The sequence below is a fragment of the Pseudopodoces humilis genome, chromosome 1, assembly GCF_049639895.1.
Source record: "Pseudopodoces humilis isolate 2021_Gansu_Grassland_sample_001 chromosome 1, ASM4963989v1, whole genome shotgun sequence".
Taxonomy (NCBI): domain Eukaryota; kingdom Metazoa; phylum Chordata; class Aves; order Passeriformes; family Paridae; genus Pseudopodoces; species Pseudopodoces humilis.
Window position 1 is genome coordinate 82,746,811 of NC_142200.1, and position 25,402 is coordinate 82,772,212.

The window sequence follows — 25,402 nt, forward strand, 5'->3', positions numbered from 1 at the left end:
TTGAACATGTATATTCTGTTGCCCAGATCTGTGATTAGGTGCAGTGTATAGAACTAAAGACAGTATCTCAAGTGCCTGTTTGCTGTAGAACTTAGAATTACTACAAGCTTTTGTCTCCATATTGCTATCAGTTGTGATTTCTTGAGTACTACCTAATCATTTTTGTTTTCTTCCTATTTTTTACCTTGAAAAAGGCCTAGTTCTCTGAATGTGGTAGACAGGTAAAAACCCAAAACCACACAACACAAAACAAAAGAGCTTGCTCTGATTGTTGGCCTGAAGAATACTGGGATTTAAAAAAAAACTTCTTTAGGAGAAACATCCTACCAAAAATTCTTTAAGTGAATGAGTCTTTTTTTGATGGAGTATGTTCTCTAAGGGGTTAAAAGATCTCTGCCTTTCAGCATTAAGGGAATGCTATTGATACAGAAAATGTTTAGGAGTCTAGACATGACACAAAAATGGTAACAAATTAGTTCTGACTTACATTTCACAGAGTAATAATAATAAACTCTGAATAGTGTCCTAATCTTACTGAGAAGGCAATAAAATTGAGTCTCATGTCCACACATTATCATTTGAAACTGGGTATTTGAGAGTTCATGTAGGCACTAAAGGTAAATAGAATTGCTGAATTTCATGCAAAGTTGGTATTATTCCAATCCTATCAACAGGAAAAATAGAAGTAAAAACATCTTAGCAAGATAGACACTCACTAAATGAAATCTCACAAATGACAGTTTAGTACAATCTTACTGAAATTTTAAATATACCTCTGTGCCTATGAAATTGATGGAAAAAATGGTAATTTCTTGCAAATTTAATGAAAGGTAAAAATATAAGAATATGAATACAGATAACAGGTGATCATAGATACTACTGGTTGATTACTTGCTTTCATTTTTTAGTGGCCTTTAGAAGATTTCTCACAAGAGTGAAGTCCAGTATTTTGTGAGAGATGACAATAACTTGCATGTTAGAATGTTGCAAAACTGTCATAAAAGAAATAAGCTGCTTGCTCTGAAGAAAGTTCATTAAATTTCACAAATGCTTCTAAATAAAACCAATTCACTTCAGTAAAATACTGATGGTATGATAGTATTAGGTAATTTAGATCCTTTTACTGCATGATAGTATTCAGTACTAAGAATGAAATGAGAGATTTAGTTAAAGACTCCCAATATCAGACTTCAGAAAATCACAAATACCCAAGTCAGACATTCTCAGACTGGTTCATGGAGTTGAGGATCTGCAAGATTTTGGAAAAGGCATTTTGAATATAAAACAAGGTAAAATCATAGAATAGTTTCGGTTTGAAGGTCATGTAAGCAAATCCCCACCACGCAATGAGCAGGGATATTCATGGCTTTCAATTTAATATTTAGTCTTTAAGTCAATGTGGATGGTATGAAATCTTGACTGCAAACAACTACCTATTGCCTGCCAGCATGTGCTTTTCCTAACTTAAAGAATATATGTTACATATTATAAAACTTTATAAACAGTTTAAAGCTTTAAATTTATATTTTCAGACAGATGATACTAACTGGGTGTGTGGCATTTGCCCGACATGTTGGACCAACACGTGTAGAAGCTGAACTTTTACCGCAGTGTTGGGAGCAGGTAACTCATTGTTTGCTTTACACTCCAGAATTAGTTAAAAGTTCATAAATTTGAGTTTTATTTTTTCAAGGGGGAAGTTTTGAGTTTGGTTTTCAAAAATATATTGGGTTGTTCTCTGTTCTCATCATATTTTTTTAATCTAAAATATATTATTTATTCTGAGTATTAAAAACACCTCAGAAGCAGAAAGCTTATTAAACACTATCTGGAGATTTTAGTTACCTGCTTGTACCTGAATAAGCTTTTTATACTGAAGTGTAGATAAGCACATGTTCATCATTAGTGTTGTGTAACATATTGCTAGGTAGGTACCTTTATAATTTTCACTGTACCTTCCAGCCTGCTGGAAATCCATTTTTATTCAAAGTTTTTATTTGCTGATTTTATTGTATTAAGTCTGTGGAGCAGTGTCCACACTTCAGCTAGTTTAAATTCTTAAACAGAAAATCAAAGACCAAAGTACTCGTAAGTCTGTCATAGATGGGCATGTGTGAGATGAGACTGAAGTTTACATACCATTTTTAGAATCGCAGTCACCTTTTTACAGTTACTCCAAACTAATAAAAATAACTGGCCAACCAAAATGAAATATTTTTACTGTTTCACGTGAGGCATAGAAGCAGAACTTGAGTTCAGGTGAAAATGTGTTGTATTTTCCTCCCACAGTGAAGGAAAGGGAGTTCATCATTGCCTGAAAAGACAATGAATAACTAAGCCATGACAGAGTGGGAATGCCTGCTTTGATGGCAGAGTCTTTCTGGTCTGGTAGTTTTCTACTGTTCCTTCATAACACAGCAATCTGTGTTTCACAATAAAGTCTAAGCTTTAATAGCCTTAGTGCTTTCTGACAGTAGAAGTATGAATTATATGCAGCGTTTGTGCTTGTTGTGAATGGCTGATGTATCTGTTGATTAAGTGAAGGTCTCATGACGGTAGTAGTTTGAAAGGAGCCATACAAAGAATTCTGTATTTTTGCCTAATTTTGCAAGCAACATTTTTTTTTCTTAGTCCTCATGAAATTTAAACTGTGCTTGAAAAAAACTATCTCACCTCAGCAAGAGCACATTTTTCTCATCCACTTCTTGCTAATTGCTGATGCAAAAGAGAAATGAGTCCAACTGTACAAGTACAGCATATCAGACTGCCAAGTCCTATGTCATAGTGCACTTAATGCAGTTTGCCAAACTTCATTTGCAGTACTGGAACCAGGTCATCATTTTCTTCAGCTGAATCTTATCATCACAAAATACCAGCTGAATCTTATCATCACAAGTTTGAGTTTGTAGAAGGAACTCTAGTATAGACATAATTTTCTACTTTTTGCAGTAGATGTGTAAATCATGAAAAGGATTCATGCTTTTGGTCTCCAACCAAAATCTATTTACAGATGCAAAGGATTGGGCCCTCAGGAAATTAGTGCTTTTCACTGATACCTTGTGGAGCTTAGAGTTATCAGGCTACCTGCTCTTTTGCAGGTAAAATTTGGTAACTGACTCAGTTCAGTTGGAGGCTCTGTGAATGCTAAAAAGGTCACTCAAAACTAGTGACCAGTTATTGGCTTCCAAAATTGGAATGCTTACCCCCTCCACTGCACCACTTTGCCTTGTCCCTATTGGACCTTGACCCTCAGATCCGCCCTTTTTGCCCCTCATTTAACCCTGTGCCCTTAGCCCAGTCTTTGCTTCTCATCTCTGCACCTATTTGAAACTGTGTTCAATAGACCAGTTGTTGGATTGCCAAATGAGAACCCATCCCTTTGTCTTAAATCGTCAGCATTTTCTGCAGTGTGCTCTGGGCTCAGAGACACAGGTCACTCTCTGGGATCTCATTGCGGCACATGCCATAACACTTGGATGGAGCATCCACAGCTTCTCTGGGCATCTTGTTCCAGTGCCTCACCACCTTCACAGCCTAGTAGGTTTTAAAGCAGTGTCTTACTTGTCCATAATATTTTTCATCTATGAAATCTCCATGCTTCCAAAAATTATTACAGGTGCTCTACTGATGAATGAATGCAAAAATAATGAGCAAAAGAATGTTGACACACTCAACATTCTCCTATGCTGGAGACTCCAGTTTAGTCCTGAAGCTTATGATTTGTTCATTTAAGTCTCTTTGAAATCATCTTTTCTATACTTGATTCTTGAGAGTTCTCAGTAATTTCATACCAGAGCAGTCAGAGTCAGGCATCACTGTTGAATGTGCTGAGCCAGTCATCTCAGAAAGTTGTCTGGTTGGTTGTGTCATTTTCTTCTATGTAAATACATGATAGCTATTTCCAGCCATCTTCTTGTCCTTCACATGTTTGGAAATGCTTTGTAAGGCTGATTGCTCCAACACCTTCCCAAGAGCTGGTGTGATGCAGACTGGCCCATGTTTTACTGGGTTCTTTGTCTTGCCCTTCCTGAGGGTAGCAGTGACATTTGCTTTCTTCCAGTCCTCAGGAACTCTCCCATTGCCACGACATTTTGTTAATTGTTAAGAGTGTTCTTGGAATGACACCAGCTAGATCCCTGGGTACTCATGGGTACATCCCCATCAGGGCCCACAGACCACTCTATGTCCAATTTCATGTTTCCTGGCCTGCTAGTTTTCTGCCAGAAGTCCTCCTTGTGCCAGAATTTGGCATGGATTTTAGGGACCTCAGACTACTGACGGCAAGTCTTTCAAGACAGAGAAAAAGAAGACAGTGAGTACTTTGGTCTTTTTTCATGGTGAAATGGCTGCCTCACCAAGGCTATACACTGCATAGCAAGAAAGAAACAGTTGTACCAAATGCTGCATATCCTATTTTATTTGACAGCATCAAAAAATTCACATTTTACTCTCAGCATTTTACCATCGACTTTTTTATTCACAAAGTATATTGGAACACTTCATTGTTTCACTGTAAAACCATTACATGGGTTGCTAAATCTGTTTCCACCAGAATGCAAACTTGATTCCAAAGTGTCAATATTAAATACTAAATTCATAAGGCAGAATTTTCAAGCAACTTTTGAGTAGAAAGGGGAAATACACAGGATTGAGAGGTTCTTGGTAATATGAATTATTTTTAGTAGTGTGACATATTTATGCTGGACTTGAGAGCAGAACTTTAAGAGCATGCAAATGCATTTAGGCTTCTACAGGTGTCTTCTTTTGACTCTGCTCAGCAAGACCTGGGCAGCTCTGCTACACTGCTTGGCTCAGAGCACTAGAGGGCACTTGTGTAGCTCTTAGAGTAACAGTGCTCCTGAAAGGCTTCATAAGAATAAATATTTCATGTCATGCCAGTTCAGGAGTTAGGCAGATTCTTTAGAGTACAGCAGCCAATACACTGATTTCCTTTTTATTGCATATACTTACATGCTTCTCATATACATATGTGCTTCTCTGACTCTTTCCCTACTATAAGCTCTGTCTTATAGGACAGCTGCCTCACCTTTATGCCTCTGTGCAAGAATTTGAGGCTGCTTAGTACCCAGGTGCAATTTCTGTGAGCTCAATCAGTGATTATTGAAGAGGTGCAGACACATCCCTTCATTGCAGTTCATTTTAACCACATTTTGAATGCTGGGTACTGCAAAGCAAATAGTCCATCTGTTTCTCTTTACCAGATCAACCACAAATACCCAGAGCGACGGCTACTGGTAGCAGAATCCTGTGGAGCTCTAGCACCTTACCTTCCAGTAAGTATTAATAGACTCCAAATACCTGCTAGGGAAAGCAAGGTAAAAATCTGATGCATAATGTAAGCATCCTTTATCATTTTAAACATTACCACATGTGTATGTTATGCATAGACAGTCACATTGTCTTCTACTTTATATCACACATGAGATTCACTAAGTCACTTTAAGAAGGAGATAGATTAACCTGTATTTTGTCTTAACAAACTAGTTATAAAATGTTTCTAAAAACAATATGAATACTCATTTCAGTAAAAATGAGGTGAAGAAAATGTAATTAGGACCAATTAAGGAAACAATCTATGAAAAAAGAAGAGTCACCCAACTGTAGCGTTCTTCAGATGATGTGGAATGTTACATCAAGAGTGCTGCCAGTTGGAAGAACCAGCAAAATTATGTCAGTGATAAACTACAATTTGAAGCTTCAGAGAAAGGACAGGGGGAGGGAACCCGAATTAAAATGCAGTTTCTCCAGTTTAGCAATGCAGTGATTAATTAGTTTTAAGTCTAGGCCTATAGTAGTTTTACTGCTGTTAGTTATTTTTGGTTCCATGCAAATGAAAGGACCTTAGTTCTGTGCTTAGTAGGACAAAAGTCTCTCTAATGAAGTAACTGACATTTTATATTCATTCACTTTCTGTTGTGAAAACTGAACATGTAATATTCATAAAGGGATTTATGGTTGTAGGAAGGGATTTTGTTTGTGAGCACTAATAGAAGTGGAAACTTTTTATAATAGTTTGATTTGTAGTTGATACAAACTCACATTTCTTGTTTCACTTGATTTAACAAATATGTTTCTCATTTATAAACAGAAAGAAATTCGTAGTTCATTAGTACTTTCCATGCTGCAACAAATGCTGATGGAAGATAAGGCAGATCTGGTACGAGAAGCTGTGATCAAAAGCCTTGGCATCATTATGGGCTATATTGATGATCCAGATAAATATCAGCAGGTATCATTCGGTTCGGGTTCTGTATGTATAAAATGCTTCCTATAGATATTTCATGACTAATGAAGGGGGTTCTATAATAATATACATAATATGTATGTTATGTATAATAATATGCATAATAATATAATAATAGGGGGTTGTTTAAATTCCTGCATTTTTATTAATTCTTTCCAGATACTTTAAAAAAATTTGTATGAATGTTGATTTTACTTTATCACCAAGACAAAACAGAAAAACTACAAATAGCGTTAGGATTTCAGGTGTAAGCCATATACAGAAGCTGCTCTAATAGTTCATAATTTGCCTTTAAGAACATACCACTTCACTGCCCACCTGATACTGTTAGCCAGCTTGATATCATCACTTACTAACACAGATTTGTTTGCTACAACAAAGCCTACGTGTAGTTCAGCTTAATGCTGCCCAATACTTTTTCATACTACTGTTTCAGAAAAGGAAAAATAAAGAACTTTTCTTTTTGAGTTTTTGAAGGCAGAGTGGTAAAATGTGTATATCAACTTTTGGGAAATAATTGCATTCTTTACCATCTTTTACCAGGGTTTTGAGCTGCTGCTTTCTGCTTTAGGAGATCCTTCAGAACGTGTGGTTAGTGCAACTCATCAGGTATTTTTACCTGCTTACGCTGCCTGGACAACAGAGCTGGGAAATTTACAGTTCCATCTTATACCTACACTGCTTAATAAAATTGAAAAATTGCTCAGGGTATGTACTCAGCTGTTTCTACATTGGAGAATTTTCATTGTGTTCTTTACTTGTACTTTGGAAGAAGAAAAAAAAAACAAGAAAAAACATCAAACCTCCTCCAACTAAACATACTCTTCTTTAATACTGTTTTGTTTTATAGCCCAGTAGCATTTGCTTCATGTTTAAATTGTGTAGATTTTGGTAAACTGCAGTTTTTATTAAACAAGCAAGAAAAGTAGATTTGAATGATTAAGTTAGGGTAATTTCCAGTTATGATTCAGTTTGCACATTTCATTTGATAGATGTCTTAAAAGTTCTGGAAAAATTGGATGCCTCATAGCTATCTAACACACTGAAAGAAGATGCTTGCTTTCAGAGTACAGGTGACTTGTTTATTCAGTTAAGATGCCCTGGTCTCTGAGGGAAAGGATCCATATTTCCAAAATGTGCTGAAAAATGTTCTTTCAAAATATCAGTCTGTTCATCAGCATGAACTGCTAAATGTCAAAGGCTGCATTGCCTGAATCTGTTGAGTAGAGATGATTTAACAGTGACAAAATATGCTTATGATTAGGCTAAATTGCTTTATAATTAGTGTCTGGTAGAAGCTCATCACAGATGTGTTGATGCCTTGCCAGGGAATACTGTTTTATATATGTGTGTATATATATATATATATATATATATATATATGTGTGTGTGTGTGTGTGTGTGTATGTATATATATATATACACATATACTATGTGTATATGTGTACTTGCTAAGGAACAGATCATCCAAACTGAAAACCTCCAAATTAATGTCCTTTTTGTTTCAGGAAGGAGAACATGGCTTGGATGAACATAAGCTCCACATGTATCTGTCTGCCCTGCAGTCGTTGATTCCTTCACTGTTTGCACTGGTGCTACAGAATGCACCTTTTACAAGCAAGGCTAAACTTCAGGGAGAAGTACCACAAATAGAAGGTAAATGATTAATTTCTGATAAGTGGATTTTTTTCATATTTGTCTGCCTTAGCAAATTTTTAAGTAATGCTTCCTTTTTTCACCTCTTGCTATGCTTGAGATACCTGATTATCACAAAAAAATTTTGTCTGTTTTTCTTTGCTTCTTATAAGAAGCTTTTAGAAAGCAAAGCAATTTTTAATTGTACTTCCTAAAGGTTTCTAAAGAACTAATTTCCATTAGTAGCCAATAATAGCTCAGGAAGGCTGGCCTCAGTTTCAGTTAATTCTTACAAATTAATGGAGTGGGAAAAACACAGCATAATGGAGCAGCATCACCGTCTGTTGTTATCTATGTGATATCCTAGAAGACCATCCCATCCCTGGCAGTGTTCAAGGCCAGGTTGGGTGGAGCTTTGAGTGACCTGATCTCATGGGAGTTGTCCCTGCCCATGGTAGTCGGGTTGGAGCTAAGTGATGTTTAAGGTGCCTTCCAACCCAAACCATTCCATGACTGAATGGCCTCACCGTGAAGTTGTCCTTAGAACAGCAATCCTAGCCTGTGGAGTGTTCTCTACTGTTGTAAATACTTTGAAAAGATGTAATTGGTAACACCTGTCACATGCTTATTGATAATAGTGTGCAGATGCAAAGAAAGGGTAACAAAGGAGAATTTGGAAAGAAGTGGTACATTACTGTCTGATACTCCTCTGAAAAATGTTAAACATGCCATGGTAAAGCTCATTTAGCTGACTTGAGTGATTTGAAGATAAGCACCTTTTCACTGAGTGTTTACTACTTAGAGAAGGAATTCAAAAATTTCAGGTTTCAGCCTAGTCTTCTCCAGGCTGAACAAGCACAGCTCTTACAGCATTTCTGCATAGGAAAGGTGCTCCATTTTTTTGTTTACATTTTTGTAGCCCTCCTTGGGACTTGCTCCAACAGTCTTTCCTGTACTGAGGACCCCATAGCTAGATACTTCAGGTGTGGGGTCTCATGAGAAAGAAGCAGAGGGGTAGAATCCCCTTCCTCACTCTGCTGGCCACGCTGTTTTGCACGCAGCCCAGGATAGTGTTGGTTTTCTGGTCTGTGAGCAAATATTGGTGGATCATGTCCAGTTTTATCACTCACCAGCATCCCCCAATCCTGCTCTCAATTCCTTCATATCTCTCAGCCTATATTGGTACAGGACACTGCCCTGATGCAGGTACAGCACCTTGCAGTTGGCCTTGTTGAGCCTCATGAGGTTCCTATGGGCCCATTTCTCAAGCTTGTCCAGGTCCCTCTGGATGGCATCCTGTCCCTTAAGTGTGTCAGTGCATCACAAGCTTGGTGTCATCTGCAAACTTGCCAAGGGTGCACTCGATCCCTTTGTCTGTGTCTTTAGTGAGGATAGCGAACACTACTGGTCCCCATATGGACCCCTGAGAGGCACAGCTTGTCACTGGTTTCCATCTGGACATTAAGGCATTGATCACTATCCTCCAGATATGAGCATCCAGTCAGTTCCTCATTCCCTGAAAAGCCGATCCTTCATATTTCTCCAATTCCAAGAGGATGTTTTGGGAGACTGGCAGAGGCATTATAGCAGTCCAGATAGGTGACATTGGTAGCTCTTACCTGTTGACAGATGGAGTCACTCCATCATAGAGGGCCACTAGGTTGGTCAGGCAGGGTTTGACCTTGGTCAAGCTGTGCTGGTAATAATAATAATAACATAATCTCCCTGTATTTTTTCTTTTTAACTGAGGGTTACATAATCTCTTCAGAGATTATTTTAAATCACAGATTTTTAAAAAGCAAATTAATAACCTTACAGAGAAGACACTTAATGAGTTTCACAGTTTCTTAGCTGTTGTTTCTGACATCACCTCCATGGTATTTTCATCTTCTTTCATTCATGGCTGCTTGTTGCAGTCAGCAACCTCAGGATCTCGTCCAGGGAAGCAGCAGGATTCTGGGGACCAGCATCAAACACCAACGAGACGGGCTCCTGTTCATGAAACCATTTATTCAGCATGGGAACAAAGTCAGGTTCAGAACACAGAGCCCTGAACAGAGGCACAGCAGGGGTGTTTGAGGGACAGAACTCTCAAGGGTCCCCACCTTTGAGGGTGGAGTTCAGGGTTCACACACCAAGGGAGAACCCCCCAGGGACTCAAACCCAATCAGAGCACCTGGGCCGCCCTTCACGAGGGGTTTGGGCTGGGACAATGTAACTCTTTGTCTCCCCTGAGGCCGCTGCCACAGCTGCTTGTTCTCTGATGTTACAGTCACTAGGTTTCCCCGACCCGTGTCACCTCTTCAGGACGTCGCCATCATCATTGGAAGCCGCGAACAATTGGCGGTGTTGTTGCAACTGTATGACCATCAGCTAGAACATGAGGGCACCACAGGCTGGGAGACTCTGCTATGGGTAGTCAATCAGCTGTGAGTTAATTTGTGTCTTAGGATATCTAATTTTAAATAGTTTTCAATAATAGTTCTTAAGCATGGTCATGTTTAACAATTACTGGATATAGGAATGCTAAGAATGATTGCATTTGAGAATTACTAAAGAGGAAAGTTGTTAATTTGTTTTTAGGCATTTTAATTTTCATGCTGAATTGCCTTTGTTTTTATTCAGAAGATACCAAGTCTTGCAAAACATGTAGGTGACTTTTTGCTCTGAAAGCCTGTTCCTTTATTTTTGCATCGATATAGTTAATTCTCTTGGGAAGTAAAGATTGTTGTACTCTGACTATTCCGTGATAGCAACAGATGTTTGAAAATGTGGGACAGACCTTTCTGGCACTTAAACCCTTGCTTTCTTCATGGGTTAGGAATTGTACAGAACATATAGCTAATTTTGTTAGAAGCAGTTGTGCTCTGTGTGTGCATGTATTTATTAATATAAGCAGTAAATCTATACAATATGGACAAAAGCAAAAAATCAGACTCATGTTTAATATCCTTTTGTGTCCTGATTTTTAGGCTACCACAGCTTATAGAAATAGTTGGCAAGATCAATGTAGCATCAACTGCCTGTGTCCATGAGTTCTCTAGGTTTTTCTGGAGACTTTGTAGGACATTTGGGAAAATTTTTACAAACACTAAGGTAAGATATTACCTTAAATATTTTACATAAAGAGTACCTTGATAACCATATTAATATGGTGACATATAACAATATTGTAAAATATTTTCTATATTTTACAGTATGTCGGAACACCTACACTTTGTAACCATTCATATTTTCATGTCACATTGATGCTTTTCCATAAGTACATTTAAACCTGCTACTTTTAGAGCTCTATCTGTGTCCTTTTCTGGTTTTGGTGATTTTAGAATGGCCTTCTAGTCTTGCCCAAACGGGGACGATTTTTTTTAAAAACTATTTTTGCCATATTTCCTTTGTGAATGACAGAAAGAGTAGGAGAGATTATCCTCATTGTGTTATTTAATGACTTTATTTCTTCAGAACACCATACTGTTCACTCTTTGTGGTGTACATAAGTAATCAAGCTTTACTTGATTAAATTTTTTGAAGCTGATGCCTTCTCAGCCTGAAATATTTTCTGTAGGTGGGATGTAAACATTTTTATCAATGAGTTATATGATTTTTCTCAATAAAATGTCTTCTGAATATAATTTAAAAATACTTCAAGAGAAGTTGTCAAACATGAGAGGATTACCTAAAGATAAAACTCTGTTAGCAGTACATACTACCTCTGGAGAGAGGATTGTTGTTGTTTCATTGGGTTTTTTTGTGGTGGAGGGGTTATTTTGCAATTCTTTTCATTTTTCTAAGTTAATTTACACTGGTAATAGGTTTTCTTACAAGAGATTCATCATCCTTTGCATAGGTAAAACCACAGTTCCAGGAAATCTTAAGACTGTCTGAGGAAAACATAGGTAAGTAGCTTTTTACTGACATAAATTGATCTTAACTGCAACAGGAAAAAATTTTCAATCTCTTGTTCAAATAACATTTTCAGGCTGCAGTTCTCAAATTTGTTATCTTTGTGAAATGTTGAAAAATATAATCTTAATCTGAGTGGAACACTCTGAAGTTGTAGATTGTGTGTAAAGTAAAAAAAAAATCTCAAATCCAAATACTGCTTGACTATTATTTAAGTACATTTGTGTATACATGCATATAAATTCTTCATGTATATATAAAAAGGTGTTTAAATCTCTAATACTTAAATACACACATATAAGTCCACTATATATAATATATATGTTCTGAACTCATCTGTATGTATAAAACCTCAATTCTTTGCTGTGTTTCATTAGATTCCACAGCAGGTAATGGAGTGCTAACAAAAGCCACAGTTCCCATCTATGCAACAGGGGTCCTTACATGTTACATTCAGGTAGGTTTGGGTTTCTGTTTCTTTGTTAAATGTATAATGGTGTGCGAAATTTATTTTAAAATATACTAAACATTACTGTGTTTGTTGAAAACTTACTGTTCTTGTGCGTTGAAGACAGGGAGATAAATGGGCAGCTGTAAGTACATTTACAAGCAAAGTTTTCTAGTCAGGTAGTGATGCACATTTAGATCACGTGTGACCATGTCCCTCTGTCAAAATTCTATTGATGTTATTCTTGGAATGGGTTCCTGGCCATTTAACTGTGAACTTTGCAAACATCATGGTGCAAAACTTATTGAAACAGGTAAATTGACATTTGAAGCCTAGTTGGAATCTTAAAATTTTAATGTTGCCTAGTACTAAAACAAAGACGCTATAAATATTACCTAATACTACAGCAATGAGCAGTCAAAATCTAGTACATACATATCTTAAAAAAGAAATAAAAATTTAAAAATAATAAATTCTTCATAACCTTACAAATTTTTATTGGATTATGACTTAGAAACTTGCAGGAGTCATAAATGTGCTTAAGTAATGTTCTTAAAAGTTTCTTTAATAAAAGAATTTATGCATGAGTATGCGCTTAGTTGATGAAACACAATCTCGTGTGTTTGCTTTGAAAGGCTCTTGTTCTTTAACCACATATTTGACGTTCCTAAGAAGATTGTTAAATGCTTAATCTCGTTTGTTCTTTTTTATAGTTTGTCTCCTCTGCAGCTGTAGGTTGCCATCACAATCTCAGCAATCCTTCCAGCACATTCATCATTGTACTCTCTTCTTCCCTGTTTTCAGGAAGAAGACCGCAAGCTGTTAGTTGGATTCCTGGAAGATGTAATGACCATGCTCTCACTGTCCCATGCTCCTCTTGATAGCCTGAAAGCTTCCTTTGTGGAACTAGGGTAAAGAATATACCTTGGGGTTGACTACATCTAAATACATTAGAAGTTTTTACTAAAAGCTGCTAATCTATTTGTAATTTTAAGTAACTGTGATGCTTCGGGTGAATAAAGGGTATACTTGCTTTTTTCCTCCAGTGTAAATGTAATTTATAGGTTAAAAATGTGGCAGTAAAAAAAAAATAATCTGAAGTATAAAAGAGGAGCACCAAAATCCAAACAAAAAATTTCCACAAAAATAACTCATATGGACTACAATGGAAATTAATTTTGTATTTACCATGCTATTCTCATTTGTTCTATGCATGTATTTGCATTCAATATAATAATTCATTGAAAATTGTGTTCTTAAAGTTGAGCTTGGGGTTCTTTTAATTGAATTAATAATTGAACATAGTTTCTAGTCTGCAACATGTTGCGAGTCTTACAGAATGAGATATGTTCTCTCCTTCAGAAAAGATAAATTCTGGAGTTTTAGATTTGTTGAACAAGGAATTCTTAAGACTGCATTTATGAGGTAAAGAACGTATCCAAGGCTTGGGAGTATTTTTGTTTGATCAATTGTCCAACTGTTTTCTTCTAGTGCAAACCCAGCTTATCATGAGCTACTATTAACTGTTTTGTGGTATGGTGTTGTCCATACTTCTGCCCTTGTTCGATGTACAGCTGCTAGAATGTTTGAGGTAAGTGCTATCGAAACTGTTTTTACCTTTTTTAAAACTAGAGTTTATTTTTTAAAACAGGGATCAATCAGACAATGTTGCTACATTCTTAAAAATTACAAACAACTTAAATAAGCTGTGTACTGTGTGATGGAGCAGGAGGTCGTTGTTCAGTTGTTTCTGTATCTGTTCTCTGTTCAACAGCACATCTTTCTATAGGCCTGTAGTTAAAGATAAGCATCTCTGAGTTTTAACTTCTGCTTTTGCTATTCAATATATCATCAGTAGTCTAATACACAGCTTACCATTTTCGGTAGGTCTTGTGTATGCTCATACAATGCACTTGCATTGTAATTCAAACTAGTTTTCTTTGTACCAGATATGGTAGTGAAGACATGCATGTAACCAATTTTATATTTTTTGTAAAAATTAAAATAATTTTAAAACAATTTACAGCTTCAAATAATGACAGCTTCCTTTTTCCCTTAACATCTGTAAATTCTGGTCAGAATAAAGACTGAAACTTATACCTAGTAAGTTTGCTTTTATTTTCCCAACATGTCTTTGTTTCATCAAATGTTCACTTTAAAAGGCATATGCAAAAACTGTGGGACATACTCTACTGGCTGAAAAAAGAACTTTTTGTCATTTGCATGTTAGAAACACATATTTCTAATCACCATTACTTTTTTCTTCTCTTTCTGTGCATTTCTTGCATATTTGTCTCCTTTGAAGAGCTTTGGAAGGGATCTCTAGCTGAACATGACATCTTGTATCCATTTGCAAAAACAAGTCTTAAGTCTGCCTCAGAAAAAAAGAGCACTTAACATATCCATTAGCTTTCTTTAGTGACACTCTGCAGGTCAGAGCAGGGAGAGCAGTAAACAACCACAACAAGCTCCATCCTGAGACTTCAGTTGAAAACATCCAACAATGTCCTTTTTTCTGATTTATTTTTTCTTTGGCCCCTCCTTTTAAAAAGGAAATGGCAATTTTTGATACCCTTAAAATCTATTTGCATATTTTCCCTCTCACAAAAGCAATTTTATGTCCTATTTGTAATAATAAGCTTTTTTTCCCTAATAAACATTAGCCAAACATGTGAAAGACCTCAGTTACAACAGGCTGTTGTCTTGGTTGCAACTTCTTTTCAAATACAGCTGCATGTTGATTATTTTTAGGCAGTTTATGCATGCTATTTCATATATTGGTTCTTAGCATATTTCAATTTTTACCAAAGCCTATACAGATTTCTTTTAAATGCTTTTCTTGAAAATAGTAGCATATTGCTGTTTCCTAGATGGCCTTGGCATACATATTTTTACATGGTATTATGTAAATTTGGGAAGTCACCTGTGCTAAGAGGTAGTAAGAGTTGGTTTCACTACTGGAAGATTCTATCACTCAAGGAATTTCTGTAACCTCAGAGTTGCTGACTGGGCTTTGGCCCAGTGATTAGGTAATAGGATGAAGAGTATGTGACCTGCAGGATAGTTATATGAGAACAGTGAAGATCCTGAGCAGCACAGAGACTGCAGGCCTGACTGCTTTACCAAACCTTTACAGTCTGTTAAGGGTTGGAAGGACACAGAAGTGATGTGGGGCCTTTCCACTCCCTCGCTTCTTTGGGGCAGGAAGCTTTGTTACCATTTTTAAGCTGTAGTATGTGTGAGTAATGATCTGGAGGAATCAAAAAAAAGGTAACAATATACATTGTCTGTCCCACTCTAACCTTACAGGCTGCTAGATGGCTTTGCCCATCCAGCTGTTCAGTTGCTTCTGTATTAATATTTTTAGTCAGCAGCTTCCCATTTGATTGCTGATGCAAACAGATTTGATAGCTCTGATTTGAACATGAAGCACATAGTTGAGTTATACATAAGCTTTGCTGGTCTGTTTGGGTTCAAGGCTAGGAACACACATCTTCAAAATGACACTGGTATTATAAAGCATGTTTTATTTTCTGTATAATGGAATGCATCTGTTCACTATACTTTACCATACTTAGAAATGAGGGAGACCAGACAGGAATGAAGCTGAGATCATTCTAAATTATTTGCTAATTATACAAATCCCAAGCATTTGGGCTTTTTTTTCAAAGCACTGTATAAGTGCTAAGCTTTTCTCTAAATGAAGGTTGGTAAAGAAAACTCAAGTCCCTGTTTGTCCAAGATTGAAAATTATAAGCATTCTCTATCTTAATAAACGTGAAAATTAGTAAAGCTATGTATGAGAGTAAAACCATCATATGTAAACAGTGAGCTGTGGTCCTTAACAGCTGTTTGACGAGTAGCCCATGAACTCAACAGATTGGTACTTCGAGTTTTTGCCAATGTAAATAATTGTGAAATGTATTAATGTTAAAATATAGTTGAACTGACATCCTAATACTTTGTGAATAACAAGTGTAGGAGTTGCAACTTTGCCACTCGAGGTGCTTTTGCAGCAATAATATGTTCTTACACAGCTTCTCCCCATTATTCCTTCTCCAGTAATTGTCAGTGAGGCCACACTCTGTTCCATGTCTGTGTGCATTCATGCATGCACACACATACATGCAAACACAAATATTGCTTAATAGGAACGACTGCTTTATATAAAAGCTTCAGAAAAGTCAGGCTCCTTCCAATCTTTCATAACTTACTTTGGTTTAAATTCAGAGTTGGTAAAGCAGGAATGCTCTAACAAATTGCAGAATATAAAATGTTCTCTACTTAGAGAATGTAAATACTGCCTGGTTTTGGTACTGATATACTGACAGCTACTGCTTTTCTCAGGGGAAAAGCTTAGAATTTAATTTGTGTTCATTATGTGATATGAGTAATCAGAATATAGCTAAATATTAAAAACACATTTCATATTTCTTATATAAACTTACTGATAAGATTTTTATATTTATTTCCTAAAACCTCCAAATACATGCAGACTTCCTTACATGAGACACAGAATGGAAATAGCTAATCTTTCCTCTTTTTATTAATGAAGACAAAAGCTGACATTTTGTTGAATATGCAAAAGGTTTGCAACTTTGTTTGAAAATTCATAGTTTCTTATATGAAGGAAGCATATAAAGGGCATTTGCAACATAGGCAGCAAATGCCTGTGTATAACTACACAGGTAATGTCAAAGATCACTTGGGAACATCTGGATTCAAACAACTTTGTTGTGTTCATGGTTAATGAATTTTACTGTGATTTCAAGCTTTTAATGTTTGGGATGCACTGCAACAAATATCTCTTCTTTAGTCTGCAAAAAGACTTGAGGAAATACATTTCATGGATAGTTCAAAGAGTCTCCATTTCCTATGTGCACAGACCAGCATGCATACTGCTTGGATGGTTGTTAAATGTCAAGGAGTCCTGAATGACTTTCAGGAAAATATTTTGGCATCTGGGAAGGTGCTGTTTGTCTCATTGTAAAAGGTGTGAGAGGTATCACTCAGTGTGGGGAAACCTAGTAAAGACTTCTCTGTTGCATGGTACAGCCAACTACTATGATAAATAATGTTGTGTTGGGTTAGGAACAGCATTTACACAAAATTGTCAAATTCAGATTGACATTGCTTTAGTTCTTAACTATACATAACTTTATTTATAATTATAAATGTATCTGAAATAATACATGCAGTTATTTGTTAAAGGTTTGAGTTCAAGTTTTAAAATATCTGAAAATAAAGAAAACATTGTACTGTTGAATTTGTCACGTTTGTGCTGATTGCCAGACCACTTTAGCTTTCTTCATGCCTTTGCATTTATGAAGCTCTAGTGTAGCAGTATTTGCTTAGCTTCTAATTTTGGTTTGCTTTTTGTGTTTTTTCTTTCTCTCTCTTGGTTTTGCCGTTCTTCTTCCCATGATACTGTGCTCGCTCTTTCCGTGCATCACCTGTGATATCCCCCTGCTCCGACCATTCAGCTGTTGGTGAAGGGGGTACATGAAACTCTGGTAGCTCAGAGAGTTGTTCCTGCTCTCATTACTCTCTCCAGTGACCCTGAAATGTAAGTTCCCTGACTGTCTTATATACCTAGCATCCTTCTTAATACTTAGAAAGAAATAACCATCAGTTTTGTCTCTTAATCTAGCTGAACAAAAATTGAATTACTTTTAAAGGAAAGTAACCTTTAAAACACTTATTTCTAAATAAAAAGGTTTACTGCAACATCTGGAATTAAACTGTATAAAAATGCTGAATAAATTTAAATAGAAAACTTAAGTCCATGTAATTTATTTTTTGTTTTCTATATTTAATCATGTTCTCAGTTTTCAGATTTGCTTACATCATTTCTAGCAGCAAGCTGGATACCACTATTCTGTAATGCCATCAGCTTTGCTACTGCAAAATGAAGTATCATCTGCATTAATGAAATGCAAAGTGGTTTTGGCTGCATATCATTTCTGATAGGCAACCGTGGCACTTCATTCCCTGGACATTCTGATGTGGTATTTCTTTCAAGCTAAGGAGGGATGCTTTGCTAATCTCACTAACAACTTGTTACTAACAGATGCTCCAGCATGAACAGAGTCTTAGTGGCTTTAATGTCTTGTGTGGGTGACTAAACCAAGAACAACCCCAAGAGTCTGCCTGCCCATCCTCAGTCACAGCTAACCCAGTTCTTCAAGTTTACCAAAGCGTTTTTTATTGCATGTTGACTGGTTTACAGCTGACTCTTCGAGGCATGAGTGAAGCATTAGTTGACAAGCGGGTTGCTCCGGCCCTTGTTACCTTGTCCAGTGATCCTGAATTGTGAGTTTCAGACTGAAACCTTGAGTTAATCCTGTCTTTTTCCTGGTCTGCTTTTTCTTTTTTTCTTTTTTATTTTTCTTTTGTCATTGCTAGAAACTAATGTAATTTAAAAGTACTAATTTTTAAATTTTTATTTAAGTGATTTAGTTCTTGATGTTGAATAAAACTTAAAGACCCTATTCTTCCATTGTAGTTCAGTAAGGATTGCTACAATCCCTGCTTTTGGGACCATCATGGAAACTGTTACTCAGAGAGAGGTAAGACACCTATTGTCACCTGTGTTTTCATAGCATAAGTGGATGGTTTTTTAATCCAGAATAAAAGAAAGGGCAACTCATAAATTCTTTCTTTCTTTCTTTCTTTCTTTGTTATATTCTCTTCCAAAGTACTTTCAGGTTTTGCAATGGCCTTTTTTTTTTTTTTCCTAAACAAACCAACCCTTATAACTAATAAAAACATTTCCTTCTAAATTTCAACCAAATATAAACAAACAGAGACAGATAAGTAGAGGGGAGGCCTGTGCTAGAAGATGGGAAATCCCATGCTCGAAATGTTTTTTAAAACCTCCGGAACAGTTGTGAAATCTAGCTCCATTATTTCCAAATGAAATAGCTCTATTTTAAAATGCTGACAAAAAACATCTACATAATGAACTATTGTATATTGTACCATTTTAGATGCTTTAGGATATCTTGCTTGGCTCGCAAATACTTTAGAAGAGCACAAGACTCTTTTTGTTCCAGTCATATCTGCTGGTCTTAGACCTTGGTGTCCATGATGGCACTGAAAGACATAATGACATTAGCAAAGTAGTCCTTGAAGATAATTTGAGATAAAATTCCTCCTCATTTTTTAAATGATGATACTATGGTAATAGATAAGAATTCTGAAGACAGAATTCTGCTACAAGCAGTAAAAAACTGGATTTCATTTCATATAACAGCTGTGCAATCTAATTTCTTCTGTAAGTCCTTGCAGCTTTTTGCAGAGCTTGCATTCTTCCCGTAATTTCAGCATATTCTAAAAGAATGTGTCTGAGGAAATGTGAGTAATGTGAGTCAAGTCGGTGATGACTCACACGTACTTGGAAGATGGAAACATTAGAATTTTGTAGCTTGGAATGCATGCCTATAATCAGTTGGGAAGAATATTGTTTTGTTACCACACAGAAATTACTGTATTCATTGCACTAATTATAATAAGCCTTAGAGTAAAGAGCTGATAGCACCTTCCAAAATGCACCATAAAATGTTATTTTTTCAACTTTGAATCCAAATTAAATACCTATCTCATCTTATTTTTGGTTTTGTAGCCTTTAGTTGAGGAAATCTTTTTAATTCCATTGATTTTCTGGTGGTTAATTTTGCATCCCTCTTCTCTGCAAAAAAAAAAATCAGCTTATTAATTCAGCTACATTATGCCATTAATTGATTTCTAATTAAACAGGAAAACTCTGTAGTTATTTATAGTAAGAGGGAGACTGTAATGACAGGGAAAAAAAGGGAGTATCAGACTCAAGAAGACCTCAGGAGGAAAGATCAGCTATATGGGAGCCCCTATCTGTTGTTAAAAGATAGATCAGATTAAAACCCTGATAACAAGTCTTTGAAACATAGAATTGCACTGAAGGGTTTGAAACATCCTGTTAGAAAAAAATCCGTAAATTAGAAGAAAGTCCAAGATCTGCCATCTGAAATACAGAAGATTGTAAATATAGTCTGAACTGATCATAACAATTTCTACCATCTTCATTCTTTTGTGTTCTTTCTGTTTCTCTGGGAATATTAAAGCTTCTGGAGAGAGTAAAAATGCAGCTGGCATCTTTCCTGGAGGACCCTCAGTATCAAGACCAACATTCTTTGCACACAGAAATCATAAAAACATTTGGAAGAGTTGGACCTAACGCTGAGCCCAGATTTAGAGATGAATGTAAGTTGCATCCATGGGAAGATTCAGTCTTCCTCTCTCTGTCCAAAAGCTAGTAAGTATGCTGGTTACATTGATGGGGTTTTTCTATCTTTTCTGTAAATTGTTACTATTTCAAAGATACTCCAAGATTCCTTTTTATTTTAGGTGGTGAAACCACAAATTTTTATTTCAAGTTTGAGTCAATCCATTGAATGTGCAAGGGCAATCCCATCAAAAGCAATTTTTTGCAGTTCTTATTCCATGCTGATGTGTTAGTTTCAGGTGCCTGCAGTTGCCACATAGCACCTGATTAATGCTAAACAAGTCTGTGAAAAGCAGTTGTGAATACTTATTCCTGTATTTACTTTTCCAGTTGTTATTCCACACTTGCACAAATTAGCCTTGGTCAACAACCAGCAGTCTGTTGATTCGAAGAGACTGGATATTGCTACCCACCTGTTTGAATCCTACAGTGCTCTTTCCTGTTGTTGTATCCTTTTTTCAGGGGAAGTTTAGCTGTTATTTCTCTGGTGGTGAGAGAAGTTTAATATTAGAGAAATAACTAAGTTTGTCTTTGAATCTGTAGTGTAAAACATGATCTTTTCAGCATAAGGGAGAGGTTTTCAGAAATGTTGAATATCATGGATTATCTAGACACCAGGTTCCCACCAAGCCATTCTCATTCACCTCCTCAGCAGGATGGGTGAGGGTTGGGGAAAAAATCAGATGGAGGAAAAACCCATGTGTCAAAATAAAGGCAGTTCAATAAAGCATAAGCTGTGCATGGAAGCAAAGCAAAACAGAAGATTTATTCTTTACTTTCCATTAGCAAGCAATGTCCAGCTATTTTCTGGGAAGCAGGGCTTCAGCACATGTAGCAGTCACTCCAGAAGCCAAACATCATAACAACAAATGGTCTCCTGCTCCACTGCTGCCACCACTTTCTCTTAGTTTTTATATCTGAACAGGCATCGTATGGTATGGAATATCCCTCTAGTTAGTTTGGGTCAGCTGTCCAGGCTGTCTGCCCTCCCCCACCCTTCTGATGGCCGGGAATGTTGAGAGACAGCACCAGTGCTGTGCCAGTGCTGCTCAGCAGTAACCTAAACACTGGTGTGTTACCAACACCTTTCTTGGTACCAATGCAAAGAACAGCATTGAGGGCTGCTGTGGAGAAAATTAACTCCAGCTCATCCAGACCCCATACAGTGGATCTGATAAATACTTTAAAGAACAAAACCACAAAAGAAAAAATACTAAAATAAGTGTATGGATGTATGAAATACATGATGTTAAATATGTTTAAGAACTTTTTTCCTTTTTATTAGTCATGAAGTGTCAAATGCTGTGTCATTTTCTTAGTTTTGCTGCTGCCTTTGTGTTCCATAGAACAATATTATCAGAAGACAGGAAAAAAAAGTATAATTTCAGAAGGCAATCCTTATAATAAATACCTTAACCACCTGGGCTTTAGTTATTTCAGAGGATTTAATGGTCAATCACTTTTTACCAGGACTGAAGTGTTTACGAACCGACATGGAACATCTCTCTCCAGAGCACGAGGTGAGCAGCTGTGTTTACTGAGTGTGAGATGTAGGTGGCAGAAGTTGAAATGTGATGGCATTTAAAACCAGAAGTTAAGGTTGCTCATAAGTGGTATCGAAACATGGCATTTAGGAGTTTTTTTAATAAAGAATATGTCACATGATTTCAAAAGTAGTAAAATCTTGTAAAATGTATTTCTAAGCTGAGGACCTCTGCAGACAAATGCTCAACTGTCAGAAACAGATGTAGGAACACAAAGTTCTTCCTAGACTGAAGAAAAATGAAATGTTTTTACCATCTTTATGTTAAACAAACCAAGGATACACTAAAATCAATGGCTAAAATAAATCCATGGAAATGCAGATAAAACTTGGTGGAGTGCAGGAAAGAAATTTTTAAGTATTATGGAAGTAGAGTCCTAAAATACCCAGGGTACACTTCATATCTGGAGTACTGTGTCCAGCTCTGGGCTCCCCAGTACAAAAGTATGGACTTAGTAGGGAGAGTCCAGTGAAGAGCTGGAGGAGAAAATGAGGGAGCTGGGGCTGTTCAGCCTGGAGAAGAGAAAGCTTGGGTGAATTTTATCAGTACCTGAAGAGAGGGTCCAAAGAGGACAGAGCCAGGCTCTTTCCAGTGGTGCTCAGTGACAAGACTAGAGACCATGGGCAGAGCTGTTTTGTTTTTTTTTTTTTGATTGTGAGAATGACTGAACAGTGGCTCACATTGTCCAAAGAGCTTGTGGAATCTAAATGCTTGGATAATCAAAAGCATAATCGAAAGGACATGTTCTTCCTCAACATTTGGCCTCAGGTGGCCCTGTTTGAGCAGGGGGTTGGACCAGATCCTCCAGGGGTCCCTTCCAACCTCCAATCACTCTGTGATTCTGTGAATTGTAAAGAGCAGATTAAAAGAAGCAGGCAGGACAACATGGGAATGAAAAAGATCTCTAGTAGGAGGAGTTTATAGAAAGGAGCAAAAAACCAAAACATTAGCAGAAGAAGCTAGCTTGAGCAACTTGAAAATCTTGGCCATATGCACTTTTTTGGTAAGTACTTGAAGAGGATGAATACTAACAGAGATTGAAACAAAAAGATGTTAAGTCAGTAGCAGAAATGAGAGATGTCGTTTCATTGCATGTTGGGGAAAATCTTAACAGGATGAACATTTCAAGAGATGGAGGAAAAGATTAATCAGAATGTACAGAAGTGTACTGTTGTAGTCTTTGAAGGTTAATACTGCACTTTCATGAATTCCTTTGTATGTTAGAAAACTAATTTTTTTCCTTGTGTTTGCAAAAGTGACTGAATTGAGATGACTGTATTCTCTAGGAGTTCTTGTATTCAGTAACAAACTTCTTTCTTCCAGTTACATTTTCCATCTAAAAGCCTTTAGTATCAATCTTTTATTTTCTGTATATTATTACTGGAGGAACTTTTCAACCTGAAAGGAAAGAATCCGAGTTCAGAAGGAACAATAGTGACCTGAGTATCATTCAGAGGCAACAGAATTTTGCATCCTTACCACAGGCAGCACTTCTGTGTTCAGAGAGAGGTGGACAATGGACTGGGAGGTCTTAAACATCTATCTGAAAGCTGCAGTAGGCAAAAGTTTCATTAACTGATAAGTTTCATAACTGACACAAATACTGCTACTTCATTTTTGAAGTTAATGTAACTTCTAAGGTTTAAAGGCATACTTCAAAATACACCCTGAATTAGAACAAGGGGTTTGATTGAGTTTGAATCTTGTAGTCAGAGAAGGAACTGAGGACTGGAATAGGATTTAAAATAAATCAGTAAGTAAAGACAGCTTTCAATCCTCCATTACCACATTCTGGATTACTGTGCTTAAGTGACTTCAGACATGATGTCAACTGCTTCGGTTTTTTAGCCAGAGAACAATATAAAATTAAAAATATTTACTCCTGCTCCAGGGGGATTAAAAACTCATTACAGGCATACAATTTTTATCCCTTTTTTTGTAGAAATGGGTATCTAGTGCTTGATCTGCTTCCCACTTCAATAGGATTTTTGTAAGCATCATGATAAAGGCTTCTGAGGCCCAGTGAGTTCTAGTGTGCATCTTGGAAACCTATCTGAAAATAATGTTTTCTGAAGTGAATGCCATTTACTGTCTCAAATAATTAGACATTTGCATAAGCAGAACTAAGTATTTTTTCATTATTTTGGCCACTATGGTGTTATTCATGATTCAAATGGCATATCACTTGACAAATACACATTTTCTAAATCACAGAGCCTTAGCTGTAATGGCTTTAACGACAGTACAGAGTTTATGCTTGCCTTGGAAGGGTAATATTGTGGAATTGGCCTGTGTGATCCTGTCTGGCAGCATTTACCATTCACACCTCACCTCATACTTGTTTTCCTTTCTTTCATATAAATGAAAGTGTAAGTTGGGCATTTGGGTCAGACCTTCTCATCTCTAAAGGAAGCATTTCACCTTGTGCAGGCATTCAGATACTTTACCAGCATCTCTAGTTCAATGTCAAGTCCCTTCTTCATTTTCCACTTGCCTTCTATGGGTTTTCAAAGTGGATTTGATTTGTGCAATAGTGAGTCAGTACTTGGTAAAAATATTTAGTCCATATACTGCAGTATTGTTTATAAGACTTCAGCATGTTAAGTCTCTAAAGTGTCTCTAAATATAGAGTTAGTGCTCTAAAATATTTCTCTTTAAGGAGATATGATTTCATAATCCGTCCTATGACCAAACAAAGAGAACCTACGGGAATAGGTCTGAGCAGTATCTGCAAAGCCATAATGTAGAAATTTAGAAATTAATTTACAGAAGAGGCAAGAATTGCTTTCTTCATGAATTACACAGCCTTCCCAGAAGGAGCTGCACAATGGATGGGAAATCCATCCTGTTATTGAAATGATCCTGGGTCCTTGATGAATTATTCTCCCCTTTGATCAAGACTTCATATTGTTGATATTTGGTACATCTGGATTCAGATGTATAAAAATGTAAGAAAGCTTCAGTTCACAGGTAGAAATGCTAAGTAACAAAAATTATGGCAGCTGTGCTTAGAAATTTCAGGGTTTTTTTGATACAGAACAAAAAGTTTGTTTTTTCACTAGAATTCTGAATGTATTTCTCTTGGTACCTCTGTACTCCTAAGTGTTAAGTATTGGTATTGCATTTTATGCAAATGGAGGACAGCAAATTTAGCAGGAAGAGTTGTAGTCCTGTTTGAATGTTGCTCTCTGAAACACTCAAGGGTGTGTAACATGTGCTAGCTAAAATGTTTCAAATGCTGAAGTAGTACTTCTGGAGAAATAGAGTGAGTAGTGGCACAGATCTGCAGACCAGGCCACATCTTATCAGTGATTAATGGTTGTACTGCAGACTTGACGTAAAACAGC

At 36.6% G+C, this 25,402-nt stretch overlaps 1 protein-coding gene across 4 annotated transcripts in view; it reads left to right on the plus strand.

Annotated features, from left to right (window-relative positions):
• RELCH (RAB11 binding and LisH domain, coiled-coil and HEAT repeat containing) overlaps positions 1-25,402 on the plus strand; it is a 76,916-nt gene that overhangs the window by 44,595 nt on the left and 6,919 nt on the right. For 2 of the 4 annotated variants that reach the window (XM_014255599.2, XM_088060007.1), the window contains 16 exons: positions 1,533-1,623; positions 5,223-5,294; positions 6,110-6,250; positions 6,809-6,973; positions 7,774-7,921; positions 10,173-10,329; positions 10,873-10,996; positions 11,745-11,793; positions 12,178-12,257; positions 13,053-13,159; positions 13,740-13,839; positions 17,732-17,814; positions 18,754-18,817; positions 20,351-20,489; positions 20,842-20,958; positions 21,943-22,031. In XM_014255599.2, coding sequence (XP_014111074.2) covers positions 1,533-1,623; positions 5,223-5,294; positions 6,110-6,250; positions 6,809-6,973; positions 7,774-7,921; positions 10,173-10,329; positions 10,873-10,996; positions 11,745-11,793; positions 12,178-12,257; positions 13,053-13,159; positions 13,740-13,839; positions 17,732-17,814; positions 18,754-18,817; positions 20,351-20,489; positions 20,842-20,958; positions 21,943-22,031 — 1,726 coding nt within the window. Of the gene's footprint in view, positions 1-1,532; positions 1,624-5,222; positions 5,295-6,109; positions 6,251-6,808; positions 6,974-7,773; positions 7,922-10,172; positions 10,330-10,872; positions 10,997-11,744; positions 11,794-12,177; positions 12,258-13,052; positions 13,160-13,739; positions 13,840-17,731; positions 17,815-18,477; positions 18,561-18,753; positions 18,818-20,350; positions 20,490-20,841; positions 20,959-21,942; positions 22,032-25,402 lie in introns of those variants that run through there. The other 2 variants (XM_088059988.1, XM_088059998.1) reach the window with 2 other exon arrangements.